The sequence below is a fragment of the Rhinatrema bivittatum genome, chromosome 8 (genome assembly GCF_901001135.1).
Source record: "Rhinatrema bivittatum chromosome 8, aRhiBiv1.1, whole genome shotgun sequence".
Lineage (NCBI taxonomy): Eukaryota > Metazoa > Chordata > Amphibia > Gymnophiona > Rhinatrematidae > Rhinatrema > Rhinatrema bivittatum.
In genome coordinates, this window is record NC_042622.1 from 174,632,730 (window position 1) to 174,648,526 (window position 15,797).

Genomic DNA, 15,797 nt, shown 5'->3' on the forward strand with positions numbered 1-15,797 from the left:
GTAGCATACAGTGAGGATGAGGGTCCTTATGATCCCTGGGGGGATGATCCACAGAGTCCTCCTCTGAGGACTCTGGTCTCCTGTCAGACTCTTTGCTCATCTGGAGGAGGAGTAAGTCTCTGCCTGAAGACTTAACCTTTGCAGGGTTTGTGAGGGGTATGGCAGAGGCTATCCCTTTTTCAGCTTTTGACAGAGGAGGATGCCAGGCACAAAATGCTCGATATCCTCCAGTTTGTGGAGCCTCCTAAGGAAATCGTGGTGGGCCGGTACGTGGGATCCTTAAGGAGTTGCTCAGGATGTAGGAACACCCCTTCACAGTGCCACCCATTAACAAGAAGGCGGATGGGGTCTACCTCGTCTGGAAGGCTGCTGGATTTGACAAGTGTCAGTGGTTGTCTAATCCACCTTAGAGGGCCAAGCACTCTCGGACCCATTCCTCGGCGCTCCAGGGGAAGGACTATAGAGTGATGGATGCTCTTGGGAGGAAAGTGTTCCAAGGTGCTATGCTTATTGCCCGCATTGCTACCTACCAGCTCTACATGAGCCAGTACTCATGGGACTTCTGGAAGCAGGTGCAGGAGGTGACTGAGCAGCTGCCTCAGCCGCAAGACATTCTCATGTCGCTAATGCACAAAGATCTGGAGGGCAGGAAACACCAGGTCCATGCAGTCTATGATGTTTTCGAGACTGCATCAAGAGTTTCTGCAGCGAGAATCGCCACCCGCAGAAGAGCAAGACTGCGGGCTTCAGATCTCAGACTGGAGGTACAGTAAAGACTTTCTGATGTGCCATGCACTGGTGAGAATCTCTTCGGAGATAGTGAGGGATTCTGTGGCCCAGCTTTGGGACCACCATGAAACCCTCAGACAACGCTCTGCTAGTACTCTGGATCTGGCCTCCTCATCCAGGAGGCCATCAAGACCGGGGCCAGGGAAGTACTATCCTACGCCTCCTCAATCCCATCATCATCATCATCAGAGCTCCCACAGCTGTTCCAGGCAGTAGAGAGCTCCCAAACCTGTCAGCTCTGGGGATGAGGTTTTGACTGGGCCATAGGGAGCATAAGCCAGTTGCCCATACATGGGACAATGGATCCTCTGGTCAGGGGCAGGCTGCGGTTCTTTGTGAACCAGTGGCCCAGTGTAACCTCGGACCACTGGGTTCTGTTCATCATCCATCAGGGGTACCAATTAAATCTATTGTTTATTACCCTAAACCACTTAAGCCTGATACATCACTTTGAATGCATATATAGCTTTGCACTCTGCTTCAATGGCAGGGGGGAAATGAGGAAAACAGGATTTACATTCAGACAACATCCAACAAGGCATCCATCTGTGCAGTCTGGGTAAACCAAGCATCGGGATAACTTGCTTGATGCGGAGGTTACTACCCTTAACCATTAAGCCTTATGCTCACCTTTGATGCAACTCCAACATTACTATCTGCGTCAATGGGACAATGGATCCTCTGGTCAGGGGCAGGCTGCGGTTCTTTGTGAACCAGTGGCCCAGTGTAACCTCGGACCACTGGGTTCTGTTCATCATCCATCAGGGGTACCAATTAAATCTATTGTTTATTACCCTAAACCACTTAAGCCTGATACATCACTTTGAATGCATATATAGCTTTGCACTCTGCTTCAATGGCAGGGGGGAAATGAGGAAAACAGGATTTACATTCAGACAACATCCAACAAGGCATCCATCTGTGCAGTCTGGGTAAACCAAGCATCGGGGTAACTTGCTTGATGCGGAGGTTACTACCCTTAACCATTAAGCCTTATGCTCACCTTTGATGCAACTCCAACATTACTATCTGCGTCAATGGCAGGGGATGGCAGGAAACTTGAATCAAACAGTTACCAACAAGGGCCCTGAAATTGGTGGTTGGTGAAACAGTATGGGAAAATAAGTGTGGGAGCTTGCTGGGCAGACTAGATGGGCTGATTGGTCTTTTTTTTCTGCCGTCATTTCTATGTTTCTATGTCCCGCTAAATTGCTGTCTGTGCCCACATTGGGGGCTGGTAGCACATCAGGAGGTACTACAAGCGGAGCTCTCCTCCCTCTTAATGGCCACAGCGGTTGAGCCCATACCACCAGGGCAAAGAGGGTGGGAATTCTGCTGTAGGTACTTCCTGATTCGAAAGAGAACAAGAGGACTCTGTCCCATCCTAGACCTAAGGGCCTTGAACAAGTTTCTAAAAAGAGAAAAGTTCAAGATGGTTTCCCCCCCCCCTTCGCAAAAAGGGGACTGGATATGCTTCCTCGACCTAAAGGACACATTCACTCACAATGAGATTTTCCCCAGTTACAGGAAGTATTTCCGATTTTTGTGGTGGGAACACAGCACTTCCAGTACAGAGTGTTGCTGTTCGGGTTTGCGTCTGCCCCACGTGTCTTCACAAAATGCCTGGTCGTGATGGCGCATCTCTCAAGACTAGGAGTGCATGTCTTCCCGTATCTGTATGATTGGCTGGTCAAGAGCATGTCTCAGGCAGGGGCCATCGGGTCCATGTGCTTGACCATTTGGGTTCACACTCAACTACCCAGTTGCACTTCATAGGAACCCTGCTAGATACTGCTTAGGTCAAGGCCTTTCGTCCCCGCTGATACCTACTGGCTCTGAATCTCTGCTGCAATCATTTTGGCAGAGGTTCAACAGAGCTAGCAAGTATCAGCGTGGCACATATTGGGCCAAATAGCCATAACTGTCCATGTTATTCCCCTGGCATGTTTACACATACAAGGATCCCAATAGACCCTGAGGTCACTGTGGTGTCAGGCCACACAGAGCCTACAGGATTGCATCCACGTCACTCCGTTTCTCAGGGACTCGTCCTGCTGGCGGGTACTTTCCAATCTGGAACAGGGGATCTCATTTCGGATTCTTCCCACTCAAATTGTTCTAACCATGGATGCATCTACCCTGGGGGGGGAAGCTCATATAGATGGGTTTGGTACCTAGGGTCTCTGGTCTGCTCAGGAACGTTCTTGTCAAATTTAACTTCCTGGAGCTTCAGGTGATTCGGTATGTGCTATGGGCTTTTAGAGATCTGTTGTCCAACAAAGTTGTCCTGATCCAGACCGAAAACCAGGTAGCTTTGTGGTATGTCAAGCAGAGAGGCACAGGATCATACCTCCTGTGTCAGGAAGCAATCCAGATCTGGTCCTGGGCCCTGTCCCACAGGTTGATGCTCGGTGCTATGTACCTGGCCAGGACGGAGAACATGGAAGCAGAAAGGCTGAGTCAAGCCTTCAGACCCCACTAGTGGTCCCTGACCGGGGAGGGGGGGGGATCAAATCAAATATTCCACCTCTGGGGGAGCCCAGATGTAGATCTGTCGTGTCCCTCTGTTCTGCTCCCTGTACAGGTCAGACGGGCAAGGGCATCAGAGGCTGGATGGATGTCATTGGGGCAGGGGTCTTCAATATGTGTATCCTCCAATTCCCTAAGTGGCGCAAACTCTTGAAGCTTCGGGAGGTCAGAGGGACTAGGATTTTCATAGCCCCTCATTGGTTGAGACATATCTGGTTTCCACGCCTGCTGGAGTTGTCCATCTGGAAACTGATCTGTTTGGGGACTTCCCCAGTTCTCATCACGAAAGATCAGGACAGGCTGCGGCATCCCAACCTCCAGGCCCTGTCGCTCACAGCCTGGATGTTGATAGATTAATCCTGCAGCCGCTTGAACTTTCAGAAGATGTCTCAGGCCCTGGGTGCTTCTAGAAAGCCTTCCACTAGAAAGTCCTATGGATTGAAGTGGAGAGAGTTTTTTGTGTGGCATGAACAGAGGGCCCTAGATCTGTTCTCCTGTTCAACACAAAATGCTTCATTACCTTCTAGATCTATCGGAGGCTGGCTTGAAAACAACTCCGTTAGAGTTCATCTGAGTACAGTTGGCATATACCACCATAGTGTAGATGGTGTACCCATCTCTGCATAGCCTATAGTTTGTATGTTTCATGTGGGGCCTGCTTCAATTGAAGCCTCCTCTAAGGCCTCCCACTCTGTCTTGGGACCTTAACTTGGTGTTAGCTCAGCTGATGAAAGCTCCTTTTGGGCCTTTGTGCACCTGTGAACTGAAGTACCTGACCTGGAAGGTCATATTTTTGGTGGTGGTCACTTCAGTGTGCAGGGTCAGCGAGTTCCAGGCCTTAGTGACTTATCTACCTTATACTAAATTTTATCATGACGGGGTGGTCTTGCGTATGCACCCTAAGTTCCTGCCTTAAGTGGTGACAGATTTCCATCTTAAGCAGTCAATCATCCTGCCAATATTCTTTCCCAGGCCCTATTTGCACCAAGGCGAACGAGCACTGCACAGTTTGGACTGCAAGCAAGCAAGCCTTAGCCTTCTATCTGGAGTGGACAGTCCACCCAACTTTTTATTTCTTTTGACAAGAATAGGTTTGGCGTTGCCGTTGCCAAACAGACAATATCCAGTTGGCTAGCAGATTGCATTTCCTTCTGTTAAGCCCAGGCGGGACTGCATCTTGGAGGTCATGACAAGGCTCGGCTCATTATGTCAGAGCATTGGCAGCATTGATGGCCCACTTGCAGTTTCTGTGGAGATCTAAAAGGCTGTGATGTGGAGTTCTTGCCACACATTCACATCCCATTACTGTCTGGGTAGGGATGGCTGACGCGACAGATTTGACCAGTCTGTTCTTCGGAACCTGTTTGAGGTGTAGAAGCCAACTCTCCCAACCTAGGACCAATGTTTGGGTTCAGGCTGTTTCCCCCTCTGTTACCTGTTGGTGATGTTCCCATTGGCACCTGGTTAGGTGTTAGGTGTCTGGACCCTTTTTTTGTGTTGGGGAGCAGCCTGAAGCTAGGGATTCGCCCATATGTGAGGACTACCATCCTGCTTGTCCTCAGAGAAAGAAGAGTTGCTTATCTGTAACAGGTATGCTCAGAGGACAGCATGATGTTAGTCCTCATGAAACCTGCCCTCCACCCTGCAGAGTTGGGTTTCTCCTGTTTATTTTAATCATAATTCTGCATTACAAGACTGGAGAGGGACCTTGTATGGACACGTGATTATAGGGCATGCTCAGTGTACCTAGTCTTCCCAGCACACATGTAGCACCTGGTAGTAGAGTGAGTTTGTGTTGCTGTTACTGAAATGGCACCAGAATTGGAATTTTTTTTTGTGAGTTGTATGGGAAATATTCTAGTTCTGCTCTGTACCCATTGTTGGGGTTCTGGGGGTTCCTGTGGATGTAAAGTATATATTTACATTTAGCTCCATGACAGTTATGTGTTCGGTGTGACATGCATCTGAGCATCATCTGTCAGGTGTGTCTCAACAGAAAATAGGTTGAGAACCACTCTATTTTTTAGATTTGTTTTCAATTTTGTCTGATTGCTTGTTTTACAAGAATTTGTCCTAACTTTGATGGTATTGATGCAGAATGTTTGTGGGTTCTGTCTTCCTGCATTTTCACAGCAGCCACCAGAATAGTCACTTATCCAGTATTTTTGTTGATCCCAGAGAATAGAAATATTCAGGTTTTTACTTCACAACTGTATATTGTAAAGTGTTAACTTCTTAATGATGCCAAATTAATGTTTGAGCAATACTGTGCTGAGTTAAATTTCAGTGATGTGATGTTCATTGAATACCAGTTGTCTTGTAAGATCTGCAGTAAGACCATCTAAGGTTGGAGCATGTGGGATGCTTTATTTACCGCATAGCTGCCCTTAAACCACTAGATCAGGGGTCCCTAAACTAGTAAGGAAGGGTTTGTGTGGGTTTTTATTTTTTTTTTCAATGCGTGCTGTCTGTTCCACTTTATGGGGAACAGACAGCAAGCAGTGGTGGGAGCATATCCAATAGGCTCTGGCTGCTGTCAGAACTTCAGGGAAGGTATGGAAAAGCATGGCTGTGGTGAACCCATGGGAGAAAGCGAGAATGAGCAGCAGGGAGTGTTTCTTTGAACTCTGGTGATTGCCAGTGAAGTTTGAGGAGTGGAACATTGAGACATTTGTAAACCTGGAAATAAGGGCTGCCCTGGTGAAGAACCCCTGCAGCAAAAACTCCCTTGCCATCGTTGCTGCTGCTGCAGGAGTGTGTAGGGGAGGTGAATGAAGGGAAAAGTGGGGAGGAAGGGGTTTGTTTGTTTATTTAAAAGTTTTATATACCGCACAATGGGGTAGAGATCTATCTGTCTAGGCGGTTTACATAATCACACATACATAATTTAAAATCCATACATAGATTACAAACAATTTAAAAGGCTTCTCAAATTGACATTGTATTAACAAATATAATGTAATGTAATAAATCTTAATATAAGTTATATGCGCTGGTAAAAAGGTGAGTCTTAAATAGTTTCTTAAATTCTGTACGGTTAGACGTTAATCGAATATGGTCTGGGAGTGAGTTCCACAATGTTGGACCGGCCACAGAAAAAGCTTGTTTACGCGTAAAGGATAAGCTAACGGATCTTATTGACGGAACTTCTAAGATACATTTATCAAGAGAGCGGAGTTGTCTGGTCTGTAGATTCTCAATAATGAGCATAACCAGATGGAGTTAGTATTGTAAAGCAAATTGTGTATTGTAGACAAAATTTTGTTATGCGATATAAAATTATAAGCCAATGTAAATATTGTAGTGTAGGGGTGATATGATCTCTCCGGGATACATTACATAACATTCGGGCGGTTGCAATTTGTATTAGTTGTAAAGGTTGTATCGTAGATTGAGGTAGACCAAGGTATAATGAATTACAGTAGTCTGAGGATAGAATTAATGCTTGAATGATCAATCGGAAGTCGTTCGGAAGGAGGAGTAATTTAAGCTTTTTTTAGCATATAGATTTTGTAGAAAGGTTTTTTTTTTTTTTTTTTTTTTTTACAATTTCAAATATGTGATCAGTCATTGCAAGTCTGGAGTCAATAATTGTTCCCAGGTTTTTTGCATAAGGTTTTATGTTGATTTGGTTCTCAAAGGTGAAAGTTGATGGCGGCTGATGGATTGAATCAGGTACAGTTGATAGGTAAATCAGTTCTGTTTTGTTTGTGTTTAAATTCAACCTGTTATGGGAAAGCCATGTTTTTATTGTTGATAGGTATAAATGTAATAAAGAAAATGTTTTGGTCCAAGAGTCCATAAAAGGTATAGTGAACTGTGTATCATCTGTGTATATTAAAATTGAGGTCTAATTCAGCAAGGAGACGGCAAAGAGGCAATAGATAGAGATTGAACATCAGAGCTGAAAGTGCAGAGCCTTGTGGTTACACCTGTCTTACTGGAGTACCAGTCAGAATGATTGATGACCTATTGTGATTCTTTGTTTACGATTTGTTAGAAAAGAAGAAAGCCACCGTAGGGCAAGACCTGTAATGCCAATCTGCAACAAGATAAAAAGTAGAATGTCATGATTTAGCGTGTCAAACACAGCTGAGATGTCGAGTAGTACCAGTATGTAATTGGAGTTAGAATCAAAGCCTCTAATGATTGTATCAAATGATAAGTAAGGATTCAGTGCTGTGACCCTTTCTAAAGCCGTGTTGATTGTTATGCAAGATATTAGTCTCTTCAATGTATTCAGATATCTGATGCAGTATTGCAGATTCTATAATTTTTGCAATGGATGGCAATGAGGCGATTGGTTGGTAATTGGTTAAGTCCGTAGGGGTCTTGATTTTTCTTTTTAGGGCTAGGAAGAATAGATGTTTGTTTTAAGGAGTCTGGAAATATGCTTTGTGATAGAGAGGCATTTACTAAATTTGTAATGGCAGGGGCAAGAATCTTTTGAATCTCTGAGTAGAAAACCTGAGCAAGGGTTGAAAGGACTGTTAGAAGGTTTCGATTTTGATAATATGTTGATAATAGTTTTATCATTAACTGGAGAGAATTCTGAAAAGGTACAAATCGTTTGAGGAAGGGTGTTTGGGATAGGTAATGAGACGAATTCAGTTGAAATGTCTTCTGTTTTGTTCCTAAAGTATGTGGCAATTTTATCGCAAAACTCGGATGTAATGGAGGAAGGTGTATTTTGTATTGTAGTTAAATCATTTACAATCGAATAATATTCTAGGATTGCCATGTGCGTTTTTGATTTTTGTGGTGTAAAAGGCTTTTTTAGTGTTTATTTCCTCCTTGTATTTTTGTAGATAAGCATAGTATTCTTGTTTACGCACAGGAAGAGGGTTTTTCTGCCATCTTCATTCTAGGTTGCGGAGTTTTCTTTTGGATATTTTTAAAGAATCATTATACCATGTGGCAGATTTTTTTATATTGGTTTTCTGTGGCTTCAAAGGTGCAATTTGGTCTAAAGTCTCTGTGATTGATTTATTTCAGAAAGTTAGCATTTCGGTCACAGAGTGTGGATTTTGATTAATTGTTGGTATCAACAATACCAACAATTGGGTTTAGAAGATCGCATACCCCCATCTGCCATCCACCCCCACTTCCACCTATAGCTTCTCCCCCAGGGGACAGGTGTTAGGGTTGCTGCCTTTTTTAGAAATTGGACACTCTGCCATATCCTTGAACTGTGGCGTGGTAGGAGCACCTCACCACCTCCTGTCAAAACTCCTGGCTTCTCACAGATTTTCAGGTATCCTGTGTGGCCTTAAAGGTTTTTGAGTACCTCTACACTGTACTCGTACTGTAGCATTCCTCTTGATTTTAAGGTCAAGTTTTTAACACCGATTTGAAGAGTTTTGCTTTCACAGGATAGTTGATGTTCCTGGCTGAGACCATGTTCTGTGGATGAAATGTCTAGATTTAACCTAAAAAAAAAAACCCCACAAAAAACCCACCTCCTATTCTTATGTCAAGAAGCTTCTGTGACTCAGATCCTTTGAGTGATTGTGAAACCACTTTATTATAGGTTTCAAAAACAATGGGTTATATTAGTCTTGTGCTTCAGATTTTCTTTAATTATTGCTAAATATAGTGGACCTTGAATGCTTAGGATTTTAATGCAACTGGACATATTCTTTAGTATTAACTGCCCAGTAAGGCCATTTATATAAGAGCTTTCAGGAGATGATAGAAGTAATCTATTCAAGATACTACTATATATTTATGGTTTGACCACTTGCATTTCTGTTGCTTTCAACTAATTTTGCCTTTCTGGTTTTTTTTCACTAGCTCCAAAATCTGGGTATTAACCCAGCTAACATTGGCTTCAGTACACTCACCATGGAGTCTGATAAGTTCATCTGTATAAGAGAGAAAGTAGGTGAACAAGCTCAGGTGGTAATCATTGACATGAACGATCCCACCAACCCCATTCGTCGGCCAATTTCAGCGGACAGTGCCATCATGAATCCTGCCAGCAAAGTCATTGCTCTGAAAGGTATGGGAGCATTTACTTTAAATCTAAATTCTGTGATATATATATTTAGTTAGAGGTAAAAGTGGGTATCCATTTAAATTCTTATGTAGCTACATTTTATTCAGAGGGATGGAAGGAAGTCTTTATATTTGGAAAAAAAAACCAAACCCAAAAAAACCCCATGCTAAGCATTTTTTTTTTTAATTTAATGTTTGGGTACTTGCCAGGTATTTGTAACCTGGATTGGCCACTGTTAAAAACAGGACTTAATATGGCAAATTGTTCTTATGGGTTAAACCTATTGATTCTTTAGAAAATAACAATTTATAGATGTGAAATATTATTCAGAAAATACATGTTCTGTTAGAAGACCCAGTTTTAGGAGCTGGCCGTTTTGTTAGCCAACCTTAGGGCAGGTCATTTAAAACTCAGTACAAATTATATTCTATTTTCATTCTATACTTGTATATGACCTTATTTCCCAAAAAATGGGACCCAATGTGGTTTATATTTGCCATTGATAGCAGGGCTGAATTAGCCATGCTGTCATGGAACTGTCCATCAGGCCCGGGAGGCGGAGCTTCAAAGTGATGTCAGAGCTTTGCTCTGAGGCTGCACGTGAGTTCCCGCGCTGGAATAGATTCTCCTCAGTCTGTTTTTTCCATGCGCAGGATCGCACGTGGAGCTTCAGATCTCACAGTTTTTTTTTTTGAACTGCCAATATTTTGTCCAAGACCACATCAAAATGAAAGAGAAACTTTTTTGCAAACATAGGCTTATGCCCTTTTGCAGTCCAATTATAAACAATAAACCCACTCGCCCACTAGGGCCTCTCAATTATTCATTTCCTTTAATCCAAATGCTCCTGGATTACCTGTTGCTAAATGCACCATCTCTAGCTGGATAACTCAATGCATACAATTCTGTTACAACAAACAAATGTCACTGCCTTCTCATCCCACTGCTAATAGGCAACTGCAGTGGCCACCTCATTAGCCCATTTAAGACATGTTCAACGATTGGACATATGTAAGGCAGCCACATGGGCATCCCTTCATACCTTCACATCCCACTATTGCTTAGACCAACACCCTGCGGAAGACGCCAAATTGGGCAGAGCACTTCTGTAGTGGTTAGCAAAAGAGACACCGGGGTCGACTGTCACTTAAACTACATCACGCTTACCTGCACATAAACTCATAAACCTTTTCATCAGCATGATGGGGAGCTTAGGACGCCCATGACAGCATGGCTAATTCAGCCCTGCTATCGAAGGGGGAAAAAGCAAGCTTGCTTACTGTAAACAGTGTTTCCGTAGATAGCAGGATGAATTAGTAGGATGAATTAGCCATGCTGACCCACCCACTTCCCTGAACAGTCGACTTTTCTCCGTACACGACCACGCTTGCTTTATCACAGACTGAGGAAAATGTTCCAGCGCAGGAACTCATGCGCAGCCTCGGAGCAAAGCTCTGACATCACTTTGAAGCTCCGCCTCCCGGGCCTGATGGACAGTTCCATGACAGCATGGCTAATTCAGCCTGCTATCTACGGAAACACAGTTTACGGTAAGCAAACTTGCTTTTATTAAAAAATAAATAAATAAAGCATATCATAAGTACAATAAAAAGTCCTTAATGTGGTCCTGCCATAATCTGCGCTCTCTATGGAAGTGATCTAGAAGTTCACATAACTAGACAGCGATCAATAAGGTAATTCCAGAATATACAGCAGCAAAACACAAATACTGCATTATCACAGGACAAGCAGGATGCTAGTCCTCACATATGGGTTATGACATTGACGGAGCCCTATTGCAGAAAACTTTGTCAAAGTTTCTAGAAACTTTTGACTGGCACTCTGAGCCCACTGAGCATGCCCAGCATGCCATGATATTCTCAGCCACAGGGGTCTCCTTCAGTCTTCGTTTTTCCACACTGCTTTTGGCATCGCAGAGCAGGAGCCTGTGTGAGTCTTCTCACATACTTTCTGACTAAAAATCAGATTTAAAAACAATTATTTCTCTCCCATATCGGGGTCTCCCGCATTACCACTGGCCGGTGAGTAATTTTTGTCTCTTTCACTCTTTTGAGTGTAAATATTTTTTCTTCTCATTTTCATCGGCTGTCGAAGGAAATATGGTCACGAGATTCAAAAAATGTCCCAATTGTAATCGGACCATGTCCATTACAGATCCACACCTAGAGTGTGTTCTTTGTTTAGGCCAAACACACGATGTAACATCTTGTCCAAAGTGTTCCGAAATGACCGCGAAGGGTCGAAAGACCCAACAAGAAAAGATGGAACACTTATTCTATCTACAACTTTTACCTTCTCCATCGACGTCCACTCGTTCATCTCCGGCCGGAGTTTCAAAACGTCTAATTCTCAAAAAACGCCGTCCGGAAGGTTCGGGGGATCGTTCATTGTTGACCCTATCCGTGGCATCGACAAAGTCAGCGGCGGAACATTGACCAAAGCATTGGCATCGGTATCGCCACCCATCAATTCCGGAGGCTCTTCTCTCCCCAGAGAAATCGACCACCTAACGGCCTCGTCTTCAGGAAATACCGAGGCCTTTGGCGCCAAGGTGTTCACCTACTCTCGATGTGCCGACCATCGAACCTCCACAGGGCCCTGTGGAAGGACCGATAACGCCTCCACCGCCACCACGAATAGCTGCTCTGCCTGCACCAGCTATCACTGAGGAATTGACCGGATTTATCTGTCAAGCAGTGCTTCAAGTGTTACAGGATCATCGACCATCGATACCGGTGCCTGCACAGACGCCGGTACCAATACCGAAGCCGCTGCCTGCACCGGTACCAAAGCATCCGATGCCGACGCCTCTACCATCGCTGATACCTGGACCAATGCCGGAACCAGTTCCGACAATACTGATGCCAGTGCCTAGGGCCCCAGGACTACCAGAATTAGCGTTATTTCAACTTCTCATGGATAGATTTGACGCAATTGTCTGTGTTCTCCCATTGAAATAGATTCCATCCAAACCACATGAAGTCCCTGGACGGACACCGTTTGATCCACAGCCAGGACCTTCAGGGCTTTTTTGACCACCGAGGTCTTCTCCCGGTAGAGAAGACCCATATGATTCCTGGGAGGACAAGCATACGGATACTTCCTCAGAGCTTCATGTCTGACCCTTCTCCTCCAGAAGGTAGGAAGAAATCCCCACCAGAGGACTTGTCCTTCACTAATTTTGTTAAGGACATGGCAGACACAATACCATTTAACTTGGTATCTGAAGAGGACACGAGACAGCAAACTTTGGAAGTTTTACAGTTCGTGGACCCTCCAAAAGAGGTCCTGGCCATCCCTGTCCACGAAGTGCTGTTGGAGTTACAGCATAGACTCTGGGAACATCCATGCTCGGTTCCATCTATTAACAAGAGAGTGGACACCATTTATCTAGTTCAAAATGTTCCTGGATACCAAAAATCACAACTGCCACATCAATCAGTTGTTGAGTCTGCACAAAAGAAATCCAAGAGAATAAGACCTCATTTCTCCACTCCTTCTGGGAAGGATCATAGATTCCTGGACTTCCTGCCCAAGGAGTCCAGGAATCTATGATCAATTCAAGGATTGCGTCTTATCAGCTATATATGACACAATTCCAGAGGAATCTTTGGAAACAGATGCAGGAACTTTCCAACTCCCTACTTCAGCAGTACCAAGAAAGCAGCTCAGGCCATAATACACAAAGGACTTGAAGCTGGAAAGCACGAAGTCCGAGCTGCTTACGACAACTTTGAAACAGCTTTGAGAGTAGTGGCCTCAGGCATCGGTGCACGTCGCTGGGCATGGTTGAAGGCCTCTGACCTCAGGCCTGAGGTACAGGAAAAACTGGTTGATTTGCCATGCATAGGTGACAACCTCTTTGGGTCAAAGTACAGGATGCTGTGGCCCAACTGAAAGAACATACAGAAACCTTGTGCCAACTGTCGTCAGTTCTGCAAGATTCTGCTGCATAATCATCTCACCGTCCTCCAAGGAAGGAATCTTGAAAGCCTTTCTACAGATAGAGGCGTTATTACCTTCCAGCTTACAGGGGCAGATCTTGTCTGCAGCAAAGATCTTAACCCAGACAACCTAGACAGGCTGCAGGTTTTTGAGGCCACCACCAGAGACCAAAGCCATCTTCACAACCCAAAACCGGATCTGCCAGTAGGAGGCAGAGTTTCCTCCTTTTACAACCATTGGTTACAGATAACAGACCAATGGGTACTCTCAATATCTCGAGGTTACCAATTCAATTTCCTCTCAATTCCAAGAGACTCTCCTCCAAAACCTCTTTCACTAAACGAAAATTACATAATTCATCTACAAGCAGAATTATCCACTAGAGCCGGTGCCCTGGACTCAACAGGGCAGAGGATTCTACTCCCGTTATTTCCTCATTCCAAAGAAAACCGGAGGCTTACGCCCCATTCTAGATCTCAGAAATCTCAACAAATTTCTGAGGAAAGAAAAGTTCAGGATGGTATCTCTAGGCATCATGCTTCCACTTCTTCAAACAGGAGATTGGCTTTGTTCTCTGGATCTAAAAGATGCTTATGCTCATATTCCCTCCTCATCGCAATGATCTGCGCTTCATGGTGGGTCATCAACATTTCCAGTAAAGAGTACTTCCATTCGGACTAGCCTCAGCTTCCAGAGTGTTCACGAAATGCCTGGCAGTAATAGCAGCACACTTGCACAAGGAAAGTGTTCATGTTTATCCTTATCTAGACGACTGGCTCATCAAAAGTCACTCAACAAGGAGGTCTAGCTTCCCTCAACCGGACAATTAATCTACTTCACTCGATGGGGTTTCTCATCAATTATCAAAAGTCCCATCTCATTCCGTCTCACCTGCTTCAATTCATAGGAGCAGAATTGAACAGCATCCTCTCAAAAGCCTTTCTACCCGAGGATCGAGCAGTAACACTTGCCTTGTTGGCAAACTCACTACACTCAAACAAGCAACAGCTCATCAGTTTCTCATTTTATTGGGTCACATGGCCTCTACAGTTCATGTCACTCCTATGGCCAGACTAGCCATGAGAATAACCAAATGGACATTAAGGTCACAATGGATCCAAGCCATTCAACCACTGTCCTCTCCAATTCAAGTAACCCACCAGCTACGTTCATCTCTACTTTGGTGGGCGAACAAGGACAACTTGCGCAAGGGCCTGCCCTTCCAACAACCAGTCCCACAGATAACTTTAACTACAGATGTGTCCACCTTAGGTTGGGGAGCTCATATAGACCATCTCCAAACCCAGGGTAGTTGGACAAAACTCGAAGCAACATTTCAAATCAATTTTCTGGAACTTCGAGCTATACGTTATGCTCTGCATGTGTTCGAGGACTGCCTTTCACACAAGACTGTTGAATCAAACAGACAATACAGTAGCCATGTGGTACTTGAACCAACAGGGAGGTACGGGCGTATATCTCCTTTGTCAAGAAGCTCAGATTTGGGATTGGGCCCTGACATATTCCATGTTTCTACGGGCAACTTATCTAGCGGGCATCAACAACGTACTTGCAGATCACCTCAGTCATCAGTTCCAACCGCATGAATGGTCCCTGGATCCCTTAGTGGCGACCAGGCTATTTCAGTGTTGGGGGCAACCAACAATAGACCTCTTTGCATCACACCTGAATCACAAAGTGGACAGATTCTGTTCTCTGCACAGACAGAAACACCAGCCAGCCAAGGACGCCTTTGCTCACCCTTGGAACTCGGGCCTTCTATACGCTACCGCTAATATCCAAAACCCTAGTGAAGCTACATCAGGACAAGGGGTTCATGATACTCATAGCCCCATATTGGCCTCGACAAGTATGGTTTCCCATACTTCTAGACCTCTTGATCAGAGAACCAATTCGCCTGGGTGTAGCTCCCAATCTTATAACTCAGGATCAGGGTCGGTTGCGCCATCCCAACCCTCAATCCCTATCCCTGATAGCTTGGGTGTTGAAAGCTTGATCTTACAACCACTCAATCTTTCAACTAATGTCTCTCAAGTGCTTATAGTGTCACGTAAACCTTCAACACGAAAGAACTATTCTTCGAAATGGAAAAGGTTTATCTTGTGGTGCACGCAAAAGAACATTGACCCTTTCTCTTGCCCCACAACTTCTCTACTAGACTACTTATGCCATCTTTCAGATTCTGGTCTCCAGACATCATCTGTAAGAGTACATTTAAGTGCAATCTCAGCTTACCATAACAAGATGGAAGATGCACCAATATCCATACATCCTCTGGTCAGTAGATTTATGAGAGGTTTAATTCACCTTAAACCACCAATTCGGCCACCTGTCACAGAATGGGACCTGAATCTGGTATTAACAAGGCTCATGCGTTTTCCTTTCGAACCCATGAATTCCTGTGCTCTTAAATTTCTCACATGGAAGACTATCTTCTTCATAGCCATTACATCGGCTAGAAGGGTTAGCGAGTTATAAGTACTTGTCATGTATT

The 15,797-nt window shown here is 44.4% G+C and overlaps 1 protein-coding gene across 2 annotated transcripts in view; it reads left to right on the plus strand.

The window, feature by feature from the left end:
• Window positions 1–15,797, plus strand: part of CLTC (clathrin heavy chain) — a 281,360-nt gene that overhangs the window by 68,455 nt on the left and 197,108 nt on the right. For both annotated transcript variants that reach the window (XM_029611533.1, XM_029611534.1), the window contains exon 2: window positions 9,112–9,319. In XM_029611533.1, the coding sequence (XP_029467393.1) occupies window positions 9,112–9,319 (208 nt within the window). The remainder of the gene's footprint in view (window positions 1–9,111; window positions 9,320–15,797) is intronic.